The sequence below is a fragment of the Scylla paramamosain genome, chromosome 28 (assembly GCF_035594125.1).
Source record: "Scylla paramamosain isolate STU-SP2022 chromosome 28, ASM3559412v1, whole genome shotgun sequence".
Taxonomy (NCBI): Eukaryota; Metazoa; Arthropoda; class Malacostraca; order Decapoda; family Portunidae; genus Scylla; species Scylla paramamosain.
In genome coordinates this window covers 12,772,251-12,792,331 of record NC_087178.1, presented here as the reverse complement: position 1 = coordinate 12,792,331, position 20,081 = coordinate 12,772,251, and the positions used below count along the sequence as shown (strand labels likewise).

The 20,081-nt window shown below is 43.3% G+C and overlaps 2 protein-coding genes across 4 annotated transcripts in view; one reads left to right on the top strand and one right to left on the bottom strand.

Moving 5' to 3' along the window:
- Positions 1-1,332: 1,332 nt before the first annotated feature.
- LOC135114926 (aminopeptidase N-like) overlaps positions 1,333-20,081 on the bottom strand; it is a 19,892-nt gene continuing 1,143 nt past the window's right edge. The window contains exons 2-18 of one of the 3 annotated variants that reach the window (XM_064031204.1): positions 10,730-11,060; positions 10,176-10,454; positions 8,694-8,902; positions 8,434-8,589; positions 8,204-8,334; positions 7,901-8,078; positions 7,176-7,359; positions 6,646-6,781; positions 6,323-6,404; positions 6,019-6,202; positions 5,594-5,930; positions 5,203-5,345; positions 4,797-4,987; positions 4,323-4,490; positions 3,808-3,951; positions 3,099-3,171; positions 1,333-2,245 (exon numbers count right to left, since the gene is read on the bottom strand). In XM_064031204.1, the coding sequence (XP_063887274.1) occupies positions 2,144-2,245; positions 3,099-3,171; positions 3,808-3,951; positions 4,323-4,490; positions 4,797-4,987; positions 5,203-5,345; positions 5,594-5,930; positions 6,019-6,202; positions 6,323-6,404; positions 6,646-6,781; positions 7,176-7,359; positions 7,901-8,078; positions 8,204-8,334; positions 8,434-8,589; positions 8,694-8,902; positions 10,176-10,454; positions 10,730-11,044 (3,012 nt within the window). In that variant the 5' untranslated portion in view covers positions 11,045-11,060 and the 3' untranslated portion in view covers positions 1,333-2,143. The remainder of the gene's footprint in view (positions 2,246-3,098; positions 3,172-3,807; positions 3,952-4,322; positions 4,491-4,796; positions 4,988-5,202; positions 5,346-5,593; positions 5,931-6,018; positions 6,203-6,322; positions 6,405-6,645; positions 6,782-7,175; positions 7,360-7,900; positions 8,079-8,203; positions 8,335-8,433; positions 8,590-8,693; positions 8,903-10,175; positions 10,455-10,729; positions 11,061-20,081) is intronic. The other 2 variants (XM_064031202.1, XM_064031203.1) reach the window with 2 other exon arrangements.
- LOC135114924 (aminopeptidase N-like) overlaps positions 18,844-20,081 on the top strand; it is a 20,206-nt gene continuing 18,968 nt past the window's right edge. Inside the window, exon 1 of the mRNA XM_064031200.1 lies at positions 18,844-18,968. The gene's annotated coding sequence lies outside the window, so the exon portion shown is untranslated. The remainder of the gene's footprint in view (positions 18,969-20,081) is intronic.

The following is a 20,081-nucleotide window of genomic DNA, read 5'->3' as shown; positions in this document are numbered from 1 at the left end:
TTCACGTTTTCTATTCCCTGATTCATTCGTCTTCTTTTCTTGTATCTCCTATCTCTAACTTCGTAAGATTACCACAACACGACGAAGCTCGGTTACGCATTCCCGCAACTGGAAACATGCATCATCATCGAGCAGCACAGTCTTATTATGTATGGTGTTCTGTTAGCATGTTTGTAGCTGCTTTAGGTGCATCAGTTGTGCTAGTGAAAATTAATATGTTTCCTTTAAGATTACAGCGTTGCCATCATTAGTCATCTCTCTCAAGTATTACAAGAATGGTTACTTAATGTTTATCTCTTCACCTGTCTTTCCACGAAGTGCCTGAGTACATTCATCTTTCACTTCTTTTACTTCTTGTGACCGCCTTTGCTTTACATCACTTCTTAGGGTCTCCTACTATCAGCCTTTTTCCCTTGCTACGACCTGTGTGGGCTGAAGAAGGACAGGGAGATAATTTTCCCTGGTGCCTCTTTCTGCTGCTCATTACGCCACATCCTGCAATGTTTCTCTCTCTCTCTCTCTCTCTCTCTCTCTCTCATAATTATGAAGTTCCTCTCAGCGTATCGTGGGACAAGTGAATCCCTCGGCCTATGCCACAACTATTGGTTAAGGAAAGTATTATAGAGCAGCGTTCTTCAATTTTTCTAAGTCATGCACCCTTGTGGCAGCTTTTGATAAATTAATGTACCCTGCTACTTAGGACAATTAATTGTTAAAGACTGACCTGAATAGTCCACATCGTTCTCTAGCTTTGAAGTGCAGCGTGCACCCAGGACGGAAATAATTTGTTCATCATTTGTAGGCATTCATGACTTTCTTACTAACTTCGGGACAAGCTAGATCATTCCAAATTTAATTTTCAAGGTATTATAAGCTAATATATCAGATGAAATATAAAATAGTTATCCCACAATACTGGCTAGTTCTCACAGAAAAATAATTCTTCATTTTCTATAATAAATTTGAAGGTAAGCTATTGAAAATATTCTTTCGAACGGAACGCTGTACGTCCCTTGTGGTGAAGAGACTTGTCGCCTGCGTGTTGCATTGCTCAGGAGAGAGAGAAAGCCATACTAGACAGATCCCGTGAAGCGAATCAGATCAAATGCGGTCCCCATCAAAAGAGTTACCGACAACTACGTAATACATCCCAGTGGTACAAATCCTGTCTCACCACGCCCTAAAATCGCGAAGACGGAGAGGAAAAGTTTTCTTACAGCAGAACGCTTTCCTTTGTATCCTTGTAACCTTTTTCAACATTTAATGGTTACTTGTTTCACCAATACACATGCTCCTCTTCACATCACGCACACCGCCCTTGAAAGAATAAAACTAAGGTGAAGTTTTATTGTGACGTAGGACAAGATCAAAGGACATCACACCACGTGGATATATTACGATAAAGAGTGGGGAGAAAAATACAGTTTGACAGCAAAATAATAAAAATGGAAACAAACACGATCAAATATGCACATTACGATATCCCATACGCAAAATTTACATGAAGTTTATCAATGGAATGACAAAAATATCCAAACGTATGTTTATTTATCTATCCCTGTTTCCAATTTACTTACTTCCTGAGACTAAACTGACCCACCCATTAGGAACTCTTTTGTGTTTTACTTTCCTGGAAACGGCATTACGACCGCAACTTTCCCCTTAAATTTGAGTGCTTGGTGAGACTTTTTCGAACATCAAAATAAAACAATGATAATAACAATTACAATGATGATAAATAAAAAATTCAAATGTGCATAAATACTTTCCCTCTCTAGTGTTCCTTTGTCACGCATGATTCCTCTCGCAGGCTTCCCCTTCCTATCTTAAAGCCCATACTCAGAAACGTTTTGTTTTTTTCACCACGACTACTTTCAAAGGCCACAGAGATGATTAGCTAAGTTATCAAGACTGTTTCTCCTGTTAACAATGTAGAAAACTTGTCATTAGAACCGTAAAAAAAACAACTTTAAGAACCTTTATCACTTCAACTAAAGCCTATTAAAAGTAATCACAGTGCGGGAAGAAAGGTTTCAGAATACGGTCCTTCCTTAGTGTGAAGGGAGCATGTAAGCGTGCCCTTGAGACTCCAGCCACGCCAGCACCTCATCGTAGTGATTCTTCAGCCAAGCCACGTTGCCGGTCACTTCCTCCAGCAGCTGAGCCATGTCGAGGGCGTTGTGCGGCAGCTGGTGGCTGTGCGCCTCGTAGAACTCAACCAGCTGGGAGAGACGAGAAGGGAGTGCTGAGAGAGAGAGAGAGAGAGAGAGAGAGAGAGAGAGAGAGAGAGAGAGAGAGAGAGAGAGAGAGAGAGAGAGAGAGAATTTTATTTACGAAAAAAAAGATAGATAGATAGATAGACAGGTAAATAGACAGGCAGGCAGACAGACAGATAGATAGATAGATAGATAGATAGATAGATAGATAGATAGATAGATAAATAGGTAGGTAGGTAGATAGAGATAGATAGATAGGTAGATATATAGATAAATAGATAGATAGATAGATAGGCAAATAGATACAGCTATAAAACCAGCTTGTGTGTGGTGTTGTGAACATTCAAACGCAGTGTCGGAATCAAACGCAGTGTCGGAATCAAACGCAGTGTCGGAATCAACACAAGTAGAGGGGAAGGTTGGTGGCAAGAGAAGTATCAGCCCGTAAAATGATGACGGTGGTGGAGTCAAGTGTAAGAAATGATGAAGTGTTTGTGGTGTTCGCTTTACTCCGCCCATGGTGATGAAAATGGTGACTCTGAGTGTGAAAGACCTGGCAGGAGTTGGAGGGGAGGTGCTAATGGAGGAGGAACAGGAAGAGGAGAAGGAGGAAGAGGAGGATGAAGAGGAGAAAGAGGAAGAGAAGAAGAGGAGGCAAACTTTTTACGTGTGCGTGCGGGCAGTAAAGTCGAAACGGCAAGAAACTGAAGAAATAGGAATAAAACAGAAAACTCAGGACATAAGGAACATAAAGATGATATCCTTGTGTACCATAATATAAAGATACTAATAAAATACACCATTGACGATAAACTACTAAATACTAAACACACAAACTAAACTGCTAGAGTAGACAATACGCTCCCTTTCCTCGTTCATTACCTCCTTCAGGTGATGTTCTGTCTTGAACTTCCGACACGCACTCCGGATCATGCGCATTGGGACTCGCTCAACGCTGCAAGGAAAGACCAAGGGAGATAAAGACCCAGATAATCCTTGACTAACAGCACTAGCAGTCTTTGACTCGCCTTAGAGTTAACAAAAGCATTCTGTGTATGTTTACAAAAAACGGTGAGATGTAAAGTAATGTGTATGAAATTATGCTTAAGCTTAGTGACATATTCTCATTATATTGATCGTGGAATTAATTGTATTTATATTGTTATTATTATTATTATTATTATTATTATTATTATTATTATTATTATTATTATTATTTTTACTATTATTATTATTATTATTATTATTATTACTACTATTATTAGTAGTAGTAGTAGTAATGTTAGTAGTAGCAGTAGTAGCAGTAGCAGTAGCAGTAGCAGTAGTAGTAGCAACAGCAGCAGTAGCAACAGCAGCAGCAGCAACAGAAGTATTAGTAGTAGTAGTAGTAGTAGTAGTAGTAGTAGTAGTGGTAGTAGTAGTAGTAGTAGTAATAGTAGTAGTAGTAATAGAAGTAGTAGTAGTAGTAGTAGTAGTAGTAGTAGTTCTACACATTAACAATACTACCAAAATGTGATGATGAACAGAACAGACCACCATATACTTAACTCTCATCTATGTATAATTTCATGCACTCTACATCAGGACTTACAAATCATAAATGTCGTCCCAGTGGTCCTGCAGGAAAACCCACGCCAGCTGCCTGCCCACATCGTTGTTGGCTATGGCATTGAACACCGTGAGGGCGTCCTGCTTCCTGATGCCGCTGTCTGGGGTGAACGCCATTTCTAAATACCTGGAGACGAGCAGGAGAATGAGGAGTCGATAATGCCGGATAGGTTTCGAGGCCTAGAGACATTTTTTTTTCTTTTTTTATGCACTTGAACTCTTTCAAGATTGAGGTTTCAAGACACTTATCCTATAATTTTGGATGATCTCTCTCTCTCTCTAGGGACTGGCACTCTCAGTGGGCATTTTTCCCGCACTTTTTGATGCCCTTGTCCAGTGCCCCTCTTCCGTAAAAAAAAGAGGGGCTCTGGCCAAGAGCTACATAAAAGCAGAAAAAAACCCCTCTCAAACGAATATTTTTCATCAAAAACAACAAAAAGGCAAGAAATGTGACAACAATTTGAAGCGGAATAGAGATAATCGAAGGGACGAGCATACTTAGACAGGAGCCACGGTCGCCTGGTGCAACCCATTGCCCTCAGCAACGTCACCTTCTCCGAGCCCACGTTGGCGGCCACGTACTGCTGCCAGGCGAAGGTCCACTCGTGCTCGCCTCCCTCCGCTATGGCGTGGCAGTACACTGTTGACTTCAGGTTCGGGGAGATGCTGCACAATCATAACTGAATCTTAACTCTCTGGCACCTACAGTATGACACTTTCTCCTTATTCGAACAACCCTCGAGGAATTTTACTGAGCAAAAATATTACAAACTCTACAAAATTTAAACTGCCTATCTTGATAGTAGTGGTGTCTTTCGAAATTATGTTCTAACCTTACATAAGATAATTTTATTAAGCTTGAGAAGTCATGACAATAACTTTCAAATTTGGGAAAGGTAAAAACTGTTGTGTCCTTGAAGAATATCCTTTAGTAAACTCTGGAAAAGAACTTGTGTATCGACAAAATTCCACCTGTTAATGTCTGGGTTGGCCATCCATGAGGCGTAGCTGGTGGTGGCGTTGTGGAGACAGTCTGGATGTTCCAGGCGACAGGCCCACGACAGCGCCTTCTGCCTCTTGTACTTGTCCAGGAGCAGGTCTGTCTCGCGGTCCTGGAACTCTACTGAGTCGTACAGCGGAACTAAAATGTCCAACAGGTAGTTCTGATAAAGAGAAGGAAAGAGAGAGAGAGGGAGATCGTTATTACTGAACGATTACAACTATAATTCTGATATACACCCTTTGGATTTATGTTGCACGTTATTCTTTATTCATGCCTCCCGTTTGATATTGTGCATTCACCAAACAGTCATGGCACCCGGCAGATCCACTAAATAATTATTGTGAACAGTAATATTCACAAGTGCAGTGAGCTCACCCTGAACGCGCCGTATGCCGCTGTGTCTTTGAGCATGTCTGTCAGGAACGCAATATTCTCAAACGCAGCAGCCCATGGCACGAAATCTTTTTCCACTGGCAGGTAGGTGGTGACTTCCAGGGCAGTGCTATAAGGCAGGCGGCCTGTTGCACGGGAAGGTTAAAGATGAACATAAGATAAGTGTTAAAAAAAAAAAAATGTGATAAAAAAATTGGAAAAGCTTGGAGAAAGTCAACTGAAAAATGCAAGGACAAAACAATGGAACTAATAACGAAAGCTACATTTTCGGTCTTTAGAACACATACAGTATATCAGTTACTGCCAGAAAAGATTCCATCGCTATCTATGAGTTACATTTAAAATATTTCATGATAACATCTTGGGAACCAACCTGCCCTAGCCAAGTCGAGGGCGTCGTCGATGATCTGCGCCCTGTTGACGGTGGCGATGGCGCGGTGGTCGGTGAGCAGCTGCTGGATCAGCAGGTTCCAGTTGTGGTCGTCGTAGTTGACCCTGTAGTAGCCGGTCTGCTGCAGGTTGAAGATGACCCAGTGGTCCTTGGGCGGCAGAGAGGTGACGGTGACCTGGGCCTCCGAGTCCTTCATCCACACCTTGGCCTGCGTCTGGCTGAAGTCAGGCTGGTCTTGGCCCGTGTACGTCAGCGGCACCCACCACTTGTAGTCGTGCGTGTCGTCGGCGTTGTCGTCCTTGACCAGCAGGAACCGCTCCTGCGGAAGCCAGCGGGACAGTGAGCTGAGGTGAAGACGTCGCGCCGCCTGGCCGCCGCCACTCCCTGTGTGTTCGCCACAAACTCACCTGCGAGACAGTGGCCGAGGTGCCGTCGGCGCTCCGCTCCACCTTGATGACGGGGTAGCCCATCTGCAGCGTCCACGTGTCCATGATGGTCTTGACGGTGAGGTTGAGGGGCAGCGTGCCGGCCTCGTGCGCCGCCTTCGTCAGGTGCCGCCACAAGTCGTCCTGCTCTGCGTTGTCGTACTCACTAAAATTTTAATATACACAGTTTCTGATTACATTTTTTTACTGGTATTGTTAAATTTAACATTACAATAATGTGCGTCAGACTGCATTGTTAATCATGCTACGAATCAGAACTCCTTACAAGCGATGGAGGTATTCAGTGAGGCCACGCCTGAAGGCCGCCTCGCCTAGGAAGTGACTCATCATGCGGATGATGGACGATCCTGAAGCGGAATGACAAGAGCCACCGCAGGCTTTATTGTAGATAATGTGCAAAGAAAATGTTCTGAAGATTATCATTTTCATTATCTTTAGGGCTGCTGGTGTTGCAACTGCTACAGCTGATACAGAAGTATATCCCCTTTTAAGAAAATGTCAATGAGCAGCAACGCTTTTGTAACTAGCGTTTTTTTTTTTTTTCATCAAGACAAAACTTTTTAAGAAAAAAAAAAAAAGGACGGTTACCTTTGTCATAAGCTATCTTGTCAGCATGCTCCGCGTTGTGCCGGATGGGGTGAGAGGAGGCTAAACTGTCGGCTGTAAACATTCCCTGGATCCTGTTGAGTACGAATTGCTCCATGATCTTCCAGGACGGCTCCACCTGAGGGAAGGGAATGAGGTGCCCTGCTCAGTTTAGATTAACATATTTAGAAGTCATTAGTTTGTATTGGCGTCTTTTCTATTCATATTGGAGAGATGAAACTTTTGTCTTCATTAATGATTAATGTGAACACATAGAAACATTACATAATGGAACTTAACTGAAAATGAACTTGGGAGATTACTTTAAGTCGAAGACTGCCAAATAATTGTGACAAGTAAAAATGAAAAGTGATGTTGTAAGGACACACACACACACACACACACACACACACACACACACACACACACACACACACACACACACACACACACACACACACACACACACACACACACACACACACACACACACGCACGCACGCACGCACACAACACTCACACACATCACTCACATGATCGACACCTGTGTACTCGAGGTAAGAAGCAAATCCCTCGTTGAGCCAAATGTCTGTCCACCAGCGAGGCGTCACAAGGTTACCGAACCATTGATGCGCTAGCTCGTGTCCCACCACGGAGGCCACGAGCTGCTTGTTGTAGGCGGAGGACACGCGAGGATCATAGAGCATCAGTATCTCTCTTGACGCGGCGACGGGAGAGGCAGAGTTGCATTGAGGAGAGGGGGGGAAGAGAAATGCGGATAAAGGAAGTACGGTGACGTGATACAAGTAACTATGGCGCGAGAGGAATTACGCTTCTAAAGATGAGATAACAGAGAAGGAAGGGATGGTGAAGTGATTCTTGAGGAAAGGGACGGAATGTTAACAGGAAAGTGAAAAAACGATATCGAAGATAAATGTCGTAATTGTTCCCTCTAGTCTCTTTTTTTTTTTTTTCTTGTGGGTAAGTCTGTATGAGATTCATAAATATGTACTTATGATGTCTTATGATGTATTAATGCTAAAGTCATAGCTCTTGGTCGTCCTGCTTCTGTCTGATGCATTAATTTCCATCCTCTGCTCCCCCTCCATGACCAGGACTTGTAAGAGGGAATACATTACGGTATTTGTTGGCTGAATGATGACGAGGGTTATCTATCAAACCAAACACCAAACCCCAAACACAACTCTCGCCGCCCAAGCCGCGCTTAGGGGACATATAGCTGAGAATTGCATCTCACCTGTACATGGCCAGACCCCAGTTCTCCATGGCACCCGCGGCGAAGTCCGGAATGGCGATCATGTCCAGCTTGGGCAACGGGTAGGGCTGGCTGAAGAAATTGACGAAATGAGTGAGCATGCGCGGGCCCACGTCAAGAGCATAGTAAGCTTGGCGTATGGCAGAGGACCGCGCCCACACTGTGCAGGAAAGAGTGATTAATAGTCAATGAATAATTATAGCGTATTATGTCTTAAGACTAATAATATTGATCTATTAAAAGCATATATTTGAAGTCCGCAATACTTAGTAGTATCATTCTTACCTCTGAAGAGGATTTTATCGTTAATGACAGTATTCAAATTGACGAAATCAGAAACGACGAAGGCGAGGAGGTAGGTGGACATCGGGACGGTGGTGTGGTACTGGTCCCATAACCAGCCCTCCTGGTCCTCCCTGCCGCACAACACACTCGTTAGTCACAACACAAAACAAATGTGAACAACATTGGACTTACGTAAAAGTCTTGCTAAATGAGTTGTGCTGACGACTCACATGGGAATGGTTTCCTTGACGGGCATGTTGGAGAGTGAGGTCATGTTGCTCTGGCGGGCGAGGTGCACCTCGAAGGTGGCCTTCAGCCCAGGCTCGTCAAAGCAAGGGAAGGCTCGCCGCGCGTCCGTCGCCTGGAACTGTGTCGCCGCCAGCCACCTGCAGGGAATGGAACGGACCGTCCAGCAAACATTTGACATACAACTTCCTGCAAGCATGGCACGCCTGTGACGGTGATGGAGGCCAGGTCAAGCGACACTCACGTCACGGTGCCGTCTGCGTGTCTGTAGGAGGATCTGTAGAACCCTTTCATCATGTCGTTGAGCAGACCGATGAAGTGCATGGACAGGACGTACTTGTCGCCTGGCTGCAGTGTCTCGTTCAAGTGCGCCACGTAAAACTCCCGCTCGCTGTCAAACTGGTGAGCGGCAATGGCCAGGCCCGGCCCTGTCGGGTCCTGGGCCGCTCTCAGCTGCAAGTAAGAGAAGCCTTACGTAATGTGTAACTTTTTATAGCATATCTTTTAATGGGGGAGTTTTTAAACTAGTGAGCGTTACCAGGCGGCAGCACCAGACATGTCCCCTTCTCATTCACAGGAGCAATATCAAATATGCCTACAGTGTCATTCTATATACATAAAGATCCAATGAGCTTATATAATATACTTTTCTACACAATTCCTTCTAAGAAGTAACACAGGTAAAAGCCAACTGTATTCATGCAGAAAATTATTTAATTTGATTTTCTAGTGAATTGGTATTTAGATTTATTTGGTCATCTCGAAATTTCCAAAAAAGTGCACCATTGATCGGAAGCGTATTAATGCAGACGACACTGAAAAATGAAGACAGCATGTCTGTGCCACTTAAAGCACCGAATTACATATATCAACTTACTAGTATATGGAAACAACAATTTTAATTGAAAATGGGCAACTCGAGTGTCCTAACGAGAGTAATACTTTATATCTAACTAAAACAAACATCTGACTGGTCCGCCTTAGTTGAGGTTAACAAACACATAGTTGGACAACCAGTTAATTTTTGCTGCAGTCTGTATACCACTGCTCCATGAACCTGTAGCTTCCTGTATTTGTCTCCCTTTTATGCCAGAGTAGTCCTGAGAGAGGTTTGTTTTGGTGTTCGATTACTTTGCCATGTCGCTCGCTTCCTGAAAGAGATGCTAAAATCCCTACGAAAATAACTATACCCATATATCTCGACGTTACTGAGTATGTTATGTCATACTATATAGTACAGTCTTATTTCTAATCTTTTCATTGTTCAAATCAATAGATTTTAGACTTGCAATATGCCGTATTTAAAATATTGTTCACAGTATTACTAATTAATCACGAAAAATATTTCTTTTAACCAACTTCTCCCAAAATTATCCATACAAGATATTTAAAAGTCGATGCAGAATTTCGAAAGTATCATAATGATCAATGTGCTATGCATCTGTATATGCATGGGATTTACAATAACAATATTTTAGCTCATGTCGCTAGGGGACATGCAATAGCAACAATATCAGGCTGACTACCTCCGAAAACTCCCCATTCATGTCGTTTACATAAAGAAGGGTATCTTTGCATATAAATATTTGTTGCTATTGTTCACCTCCCCCTGCCGCAACTTTATTCTGCCTCGTCTCCCACCCACAAGGAACCTTTCATCAGTCATGCCTTTCATCAGACCATCAGGACACCGCTCCACGTTGGATACAGGAGGTGCGTCACTGACCTTTACTGTGTCATTGTGAGTGATGATGTCGGCGATGTGCAGCGTGATGTTAGAGGTGGCCTCCAGCACCTCCATCTCCACCTCCACGTAGCCCAGGATGGTGAAGTTGCCATTGATAAGCGGCTGTAGCCTCACCAGGTAGTGGAGTGGCCTCAGGGCTCGAGGGAGACGAGGACTTCCCTTTTTGGTCTCCGATTCACGTTCATCTGTGATTCCCTCAGGTTCGGCACCAAGGGGCTGCGACGTCATACCGCCTTTCGTAATTGTCACCGCATCCTGCTGGATTGAACTGGTTAGAGAACATCTGAACCTCTATCAGCTCTATGAAACGAATCCACTGCTTACTAAAGACTTAACAAAGCAAGGAATGAATAAACCAGCTGGTGAATAAATTACTGAATATAACTCTTTGTTATTCTTCATGGTATTCTGATATTCATATGTCCTGAAGACTGTTGTTAGGAGCAGTTGCTAATAATAGAAACCCATTGAAGAACGTCTCATGTGAAACCGTCATGCACTCTTGCAATAACTGTGAGAGATGTACCACCTACCTCCACCGAAGCAGGAGTGGTAGTGGTGCTGGTGGAGGTGGTGGAGGCAGAGATGGGGGAGGTGGGGGATGTAGTAATGAGAGGCTGGTAAGACAGGAGTGGCGGCTTGGAGGCAGGAGGAGGAGCAGGAGGAGGGTGGGGCGCCACGTAGTAAACAAGGAGCCCCGTCACCAACAATGCACTGACAAAGAACACCCCCAGCAGGAGCCCGATGCCGCGACTCACGTAACATCCCCGGTACTTCCTGAATATGATGTTGTGCGGGGGAGGTGTGTCTGTCTCTAAGTCCAACTGTTCCCGTCCTGTGCTCTCCATGACACGTCACTTCCTTCTGCCGGCAGATAGTGACACAAGAACGTCAGGAACTTACTGATAAAAATCTCCTACGGGAATCAGGCTTCACAAGACGCGTGAGAGGGCATATGATATGAAGTAAGGCACTAAATGATATGACTCGGTAGTTTGATGATACAGCTGCTGGTGAGATTTGCGCGTGAAGGAGAAGAACTTTTGTTAGAGAGTGTAAGAAAAGAACAAGTGATGGGAGAGAAATGAGAGGCGGGGCGAGGAGTCACGCTGGAAGGAATGGAGGAAGAGGGAGAGGAGACACAAGGGCGGTCGTGACTGAGTTAGGGTGTGGTAAAAGGAGTTTCATTGCTGCAGGGAAGGGAGGGATGACAGGAGGGACCCGTTGGCAAGAGTTTCGGGTAAGATTTCGACGTACAGAAATAGAATGTACGAGTATCAGAGACGTCTGGAGCTTAGTCACGTGGGGAGCAATTCAGATAAAATCTTATCATTCAACAGAGGCAAATAGTTTAATGAAAGAAATTAATCTTGTAAAAAAGAAAAAAAAATAAACATACCTCTGCGAATGCCAGAATTATTGTTAAATTATTGCTTAAGATAATGTAACTGTCGTAACGAGGCAGCAGACAAGTGGTGAATGTGTGTGTGTGTGTGTGTGTGTGTGTGTGTGTGTGTGTGTCCTCCTATGCATCTGTACCAAACCATAATATACTTTCGTTTTGTTTGTCACACATCAGACACGAAACAGAGAAGGTTGTAAGGCTGGAAGCTTTGCCAAGACTGCCAAGGATGAGCACACACACACACACACACATACACACACACACACACACACACATACACACACACACACACACACACACACACACACACGCACACACACACACACACACACACACACACACACACACACACACGGGCAAATACCAGAAGCAAAGGAGGTTAACAGGAAAATACTATTATGTATTTCTGTACGAATTCCATGGATTGTTTTTGTTTTATAGATTCTGCAGGGTAACATTCTTTTCTTATTATTCTGTATACGAGGAAAGAGATCCGTGGCTTTGTTCCCAGTAAATGGATGTCTTATCTCTTATGGTTAGCTGGCCTGGCAAACTCTCTCTCTCTCTCTCTCTCTCTCTCTCTCTCTCTCTCTCTCTCTCTCTCTCTCTCTCTCTCTCTCTCTCTCTTCTGTTTTTACACATTTAACAGCGCCATCGTAAGTAACTATACAAACAAACAGTGAGGCTAAGGTAAACAAACAGACTCTCCCACGAAAGCGAGCGGATAAGAAAATGGAAAGAGATTGAAAATACGTGACGAGAGAGAGAGAGAGAGAGAGAGAGAGAGAGAGAGAGAGAGAGAGAGAGAGAGAGAGAGAGAGAGGACCAGATTTATATATAACCTAACGCACATGCTCTCGTCCTTCCCCTAATGTGAATGAACCTGTGTGTGTGTGTGTGTGTGTGTGTGTGTGTGTGAATTTCAAGACCGGTTACCGTTTCTAAAGTGCCCGCACTCGGACTCGAACCAAAACACTGCCAAAGCTCTCATGTCCTATCCACGTGGCCAGCCTATCCCGCTAGAACATCAGAACTTTTTTGATAAATCATTGCTTTATAAAGTCTTCTATCTACTGGTACTTAGGTATTCAGGCTTTGCGAATGACAGACACAGATAAGTCGCTCTACTACTAGCCACACTGACTTCTCTTAACACTTTCACTTCTAAACCATTTTTTTTTTCCATCATCCCTTCCAACTGTTTATACCTTTATTTTTGTACTAAGTTTTGTCAAAGTGTTTTATAGACAAGAAAAGAGAGGCATCTTATTTTTTCTGTGTACATGTAAACAACATTTCACAGTGCTCTGAATATAAAACAAAGGAGTAAAACCATAGGAGTGAAAGGGTTAATTTCGCGTCTGGCACCGAACATATATAAGAAGTAGGCGATTGAGGATACAACGTGTAAGTAATATCTAAGACCTGTGTTAGTTTCAGTATCAGCAGAGAAAACAAGCGACATCCAATTTAACGGTTGTTTATCATAGGCAGGAATTCACCAGATCTTTATAAATAAAGAATGTTTGGCAATTCTCCGAGACTACTTTCCCTTTCGTTGAGTTGCAAAATAGATCCCTGAATTTCTTCTCTGTTTCGCTTTACTATCATTCTCTTACTGTAATTAAGTCTTTTTACTTTTATCTTCGCTTTACATTCTCCTTTACATAAATATAGACAAAACAGCCTTTACTTAGTCTATTGTCTTTTTAACTTTGAATTTACTTTCCTATTTGCATAAGCAAAGAAGACGCAGCAGCCATGAACATTACGCCTTCCAGCCCGATTAAGGAGAGTAAACAACCCGTGCACGGCCATGACACTAAAGGAAGGGACGATCAATCCTTTCTCTTTACTGCAAAGTTTTCCTCTTTCACTTGGCCCAACCGTGTGTGTGTGTGTGTGTGTGTGTGTGTGTGTGTCTGTGTGTGTGTGTGTGTGTGTGTGTGTGTGTGTGTGTGTGTGTGTGTGTGTGTGTGTGTGTGTGTGTGTGTGTGTGTGTGTGTGTGTGTGTGTGTGTGTGTGTGTGTGTGTGTGTGTCGGAGACTGCTGTGGGCTACTGGTGGTGAAAGGGAACTCAGGTACGCATACTAGCCTTTCTCTATCAGTACTCGTCCATCCTTTGCCAGTAAACAGCCTTACTTGGACTCCTCGTGCCCTTCACCTCATCACACATGAACGTACTCTTGCGTATGAGTAAAAGTTACCGAGCACGGGACGTCACAGCAATAGTCACAGACACGACCTACAGACACACTTGAAGAAAAGCCTGTATGTCTACTCTTCTGTTCTGCCGTGCATCGTAAAAGAGGTAAAGGTTAAGAGGGAAACCTTGAGTGCAGCCTCCTCACCTTACGGGGTAGATAGGAATGTACAGCAAATGTCAGTCATGCTCAGAAAACAAGTAATCTACCCCACTCTCTTCCACTGTTTTGTGTTTTCCTGTAATCTTAAGCTCTTGGATTTTCTGACAGTTTTTTGGATGGCATTGTACACAAACTGTCAGATGATCAGAGGACTTAAGCTTGTGGGAAAACGCTAAACAAGATGGAAGTGAGTGTCGGCAGGTTACTCATCTAAGGACAATAACCGTGCAAGGCAGAAGAGCATCGGAAATCGTGTTCCAGGAAGATATACTCATGAGTCAAGCTCGGTAATCCCACGCAGCCCTACGCAGCCCCGTATCCTCCATCTGTATGCATGCCCCTACAGCCCCCCCTACAGCCACTCATTAGCCGTCCCTCAGCGTCCATGAATATTTCCCGTCATGCAAGTCTCGCGTGTTTGCGGAGGGTAGTTGTTACGTGCAGGTAACGTTGTGGTTTCGAGCATGAATGTTATTTTTAAGAGTTTTTTTTTTTTTTTTTCGTGAGAAATATGTTGAAATAATTGTTTATCCCCGACGACATCAATAATACCAGCCACAACATTAAAAAGCAGAATACACAGCAGAAAAGAAAAACTCCTTAAATCTATTCTTCGTTTTATTTATTTATTATTTTTTTTTCTGTGTGTGTGTGTGTGTGATTTCGTGAAAAGTAAAAATGTTTTCTTGGTGGGGATTCTATTTCTTTATCCTTGCTCTCTTTAGTCTTTTAGTATTAATAGTTTAGTCTTAATATCAACAACATCAAAAAGACAAATTCATTAGTCAGTCTGGTCAGAATTATGCTTAACAACCAATTCAATAAGACCATTGAAATCTGTGTCATCTTATTTCTAAAATAATACGTGAATTAGAGGTAAGGCAAGGCATCTATGTGCATGTCTAGAACTTCTCAGTCTATTCCAATATTTCAGCATTGAGCATCACCAGGTACGAGTAACTCCAAGGACAGGGATGACAGGTGAGGCACGTCATCGATGGTTGTACATTTCGAGAACAACACATTGAGTCTAGATGAAAATTATTGATATTTATGCAATCTAAAGACTGCTTTTTCATAATGATTTGCTATAGGAACAATAATTAATATTAAATATTAATAATTAATATTAAATGATCTTACATTACTGTTGTGGCCGCTCAACCGCATACTGGTCCTTTCTAAGATTTAAAGAAAGAATATATCGCATGTTTATGAGCTATAGAAAATGCCTACATAAGGCGCCCGGGGCGTGTCTTGCCCATCCCTGTCCTAGATCCATAGCCTCACTTTGTTCGTCACTTTCAGTTTTGTCTCATCCACAACTAGCTTTTTTTCTGCCACATACTAAATCCCGTAATCACGTAGATATGGCAGCTGTTGCCTCATTACCTCCAATAAAAGCTGTGTCATCCACAAACAATAACTGCATCACCTCCCACTTTCCCTTCCCTCCGTGCATCATCATTGCCCCTCGTTCCATAACCTTGCCTTTCACCTCATCACAATATTCTATCCATGCCTTGGCTACTGAAACTCTAGGAAATATTACTCTTCTCCACTCACCCCCCATACATATCCATTTTTCCCTACAAAATCTTTACATCTTTCACAGTAGTTTCCTGTCAATCTATGTACATGTAATACTAAGCTACGTCGCATTCCTATCACTCCTATCATATGCTTCCTCCACAGTAATTTTTCACACATCGTCCCACAAAGTTTGTTACTTCATCATCATCACGGCTTATTTTTTTCTGTAATTTGCAGTTATTATTATTATTATTATTATTATTATTATTATTATTATTATTATTATTATTAAAATCACATTATTCACGATGATAACAACAACAACAACAACAACAACAACAGCAATGCCACCATCACCACCAACAGTAGCCACCCACCCAACAAATAACATACGCAGGCCCTTCCCCCCACCCCCCCCCGCCACACACACACACACACACACACACACACACACACACACTCTGAGCAGCTAACCCTCGACGCCTTACTCCCTTACCTGCATCAGCACCTGCCTGTCATCACCTTCACGAATTCCTCATTAATTAGGAAACGGTGGCACCCTTCCCTCCCAGCCTGGCCCCGCTATTCAGTCTGCTCGTGTTGCGTGCTAGCCAGTCAGTCAGGCAGCGGCACGGCGAGTCATTAAGTCATACCTTCAAGACGCGGAGGACTGATTGCGGTGCTGGAACTGGCTAAATGGTGTTGGATTCTACTGGTCGTGTTCTGCGTGTCCGTCCACTCCAGGTCCACGTCGTTGCCACCAATGGTATCGCCACTAATATCTCTCTCTCTCTCTCTCTCTCTCTCTCTTTCCTACCTTCCTACTCCCTCCTGTGCGACTTGCCTTTCACTGCCACATGCCGGCCTTGGAACCCACCTCTATCTATCTCTCTTTCCTTTCTCTTCTATCTCTTCTCTCTCTCGCCCTGTCCTGCACCTTTTCCCATTCCCTCACCCACCTCCGGTATCTTTATCTCATACATCACCATTCTCTCTCTCTCTCTCTCTCTCTCTCTCTCTGATACTAACAAATAACAACAACAACAACAACACATCCTATCGCAGTATTTTACAATGCATGGATTCCAAACACTTCCCGAACCCTTCACGAATGAGTGGATCCAAACAGTAACGAGGACCACTGTGCGTTCCCTTGATCCTTTAATTCCCTCCTTTAGATATTTCGATTCTTCACAGATGGATTTCAACTCCCTCATGAACGATCTGAGGAATTACTGAACCAAATGTCAAGATGATTAGTCAGATTGCTGCTCTGAATGATTGCCTTCGTCTGAATAGCTCATCTTCATTGCTTGATTAATTACGATTCGTTAGGGATAGTCACTAATTACCAATCATGCAATCAGTGAATCAATTAACTAATCAAATCCCACGCCTGCCCATCTGGTCCTTCCTTGGCAGCAGTTTTACGGGTTCTCTCGAGTATTGCACTAAAGCCCATCCTGCCTCCACCAGCGTCGATTTTCCTGACCTCACACGTGCGTCACTGAGCAAATGTACATTCAATATATGCTGTGTTATGTGATATACGTACAAAATCTTGAAGCGTGGGGGTGTAGAGCTATGGACAAGCAGAAAGATAGATAGATAGACGGTTATACAAAAAGAAAGATAGAAAGGCAGATAGATAGATGAATAGATAGATAGAAAGATAAATGAATAGACCACTATAAAAATTAATATATGACACTCAACCTCAAAACAAACATTTACCAGTAGCTACCTGTTTGCCTAACTTGGTCACCGTGTCAGCGTACATTTGTTACGCACACACTCAGTGAAGGGCTCAAGTAATCGTCACGTTTCCGATTATTGCATTTCTTCCTCCATCATAATTTGCTAAACAGGAAAACAGAGAAGCAAACATTTCGAAAACCATTGAGTCACTAAGCAATGTGCAAATTATGAGAAGAGTATGAGAACTGATATACGCACACACACACACACACACACACACACACACACACACACACACACACACACACACACACACACACACGAGCAATCGATAACTGTTTACACAGCGTCCATTGCAAGTCTCCCAACTTGACAGACTCATTAAGGGCCATCGATCCTCTAACACAGACCTGCCTTTCCTCCATCCTTCCTTCCCTCCTTTCCTTCATTCACTCTTTCCTCCCTCCATCCTTCCTTCCCTTCTTCCTTCTATTTATTCTTTCCTCCTCCACTTCATCCTTCCTTCCCATCTTCTATCTCTTTTCGCCGTCCCCTCCTTCCTTCCATTATCTCTTTCCTCCTTCCCTCCATCCTACCCTCCGTCCACTCTTTCCCTCTTCTCTTTAACCTGACTCCCTCCTTTCCCTCTACTCACTCTTTCCTTACCTTCTCTCTGTTTCATTTTTCTCTTCACCCTTCCACCACCTCTTCCCTTAATTGTCTTTCTCTTCTTCCTCTCTTCTATTAGCCTTCCATACTATTCCTTCCTGTTTTCTCTATACCTTCCAGTTTACTTCTTTTTTTTTGTCACATAGCTTCCACCTCCTTTTCTTTCCTCATTTTTACTTTTTTTCAGCCTCCTATCTGTAAATTGATCTCTTTCCTCGCTCCTTCGTTTTCCCGTTTATTTTTAACTTCTTTTTCTCCCGTAATGATTTCCGTGAGCAAGTTTTAATTTCTTTTTTCGTCATGTCCTTAAGTTTCTGCTTCATTATATTATCTCTCTCTCTCTCTCTCTCTCTCTCTCTCTCTCTCTCTCTCTCTCTCTCTCTCTCTCTCTCTCTCTCTCTCTCTCTCTCTCTCCCATTATATACGCTCTATGGACCATCTTATCAGCTGTCGCTCACAACCACGAAAAGAATTCTCAATATCACTGGAGAGAGAGAGAGAGAGAGAGAGAGAGAGAGAGAGAAAGAGAGAGAGAGAGAGAGAGAGAGAGAGAGAGAGAGAGAGAGACGCATTCCACCCCGTAGCTTCCTTTACAATCGCATGTGGCCAGTCCGGTCAATAGATGGCGTAAAGGTTGTCCGCTATGCCAAAACGGAAGAGGGAAAACATTCTCTATCTGAACCCTAGAAAATGAAGCCCATAAATCTATTTTTTATCGACTGGGAGAGGCAAGCTACATTTACTTTACTGCTTATTTGAGGAAAACATAAAAGGCAGAAGGAGGAGGAAGAAGGAGAAGGAAAAAAACGAGGAAGAGAAGTAACTTGGACGACACAGGAAGCGTAGAGAGAGAGAGAGAGAGAGAGAGAGAGAGAGAGAGAGAGAGAGAGAGAGAGAGAGAGAGAGAGAGAGAAAGGCAATATGTCGTAAAGTGAGGGCCCCCACGTCGGTCGTAAACGTCAAGGCGGCTAGCAGTACAGTGGTAAGTGTGATCCTGAGTACACACGGCGGCAGCTCCAGCACGGGGCCTGTGTTCCTGTGCCTGGCCTGAGGGCATTATCAAGTTTCCTTCCACCCACATTCTACAAGGAATAACTACCCGTGCGAGTTATTAAGTGTTACAGTTAACTACATAGGACTGTTTAAAGACCACAGGGATACTGGGGAGGTTTTACGTTACCTCTTACCATCTAATGCAGAACAAAGACTTCTAACCGTCTCCTCTGATTTATGTATGTTTTCCATTTATTACAGGCCATCTGAGCTCTAAAAGAAGAATTCTAACTGAATTTTCTACTTGTTCAAAAGACTAAGAACATAAAAACACCAGATTTTCTCATCTCTCCATCCTCTGCTCTGTGTTGCGTGAGTTGAAATTATGATAAAACCTAGATCGAAAAACTAAACATATTCCTCCGCGCTGACTTGTTTATTCGACGCCTTCCTCAACTTCCTTCTGTCACTTCTGTATTCTATAAGTTCCCTCAGTGCCTCAGCGCCCAGTCCTCTCGAAATGCTCTCTGTGCATTAAGTCTTGAGGATGTTCATCTGCATACGAAGTCGGTTTTAAGTGCTTCATCTCTCTCTCTCTCTCTCTCTCTCTCTCTCTCTCTCTCTCTCTCTCTCTCTCTCTCTCTCTCTCTCTCTCTCTCTCTCTCTCTCTCTCTCTCTCTCTCACCCGAAAGATACATAAAATACTTAAATGTATAGATAGATAGATAGATAGATAGATAGATGGATAGATAAACAAACTTTTCCATTTCCGGGCAGAAAGCAAAACAACTAAAGAATGAAAACACACACACACACACACACACACACACACACACACACACACGCGCGCGCGCGCGCGCGCGAGTATCTCCAAGTGGCAGTGCTGCCTCACCACCTACCCTCGCCCCTCATTGTTGCTTCGGCGACTACCTTCACCTTGCCTTTCACTTTCTTTCAGGTCACGTGGCCACTGCTGATGAGCGCTACCCCGTGTGTGTGTGTGTGTGTGTGTGTGTGTGTGTGTGTGTGTGTGTTTGTGTAGATAAACGTGTTTATTATTCTATCCCTTTGAAGAAACAAATATAAATGAACACAAAGGAAGAGCAAACACCAACAGATTTCTTGACTCCGTTAAAATAGTTTGTTACGCAAAAATATTCACCATTTCAATTCAAGGTTCTTCACGCTTCGTCACTTTTTCAAGCCTCTACATCCTATCAC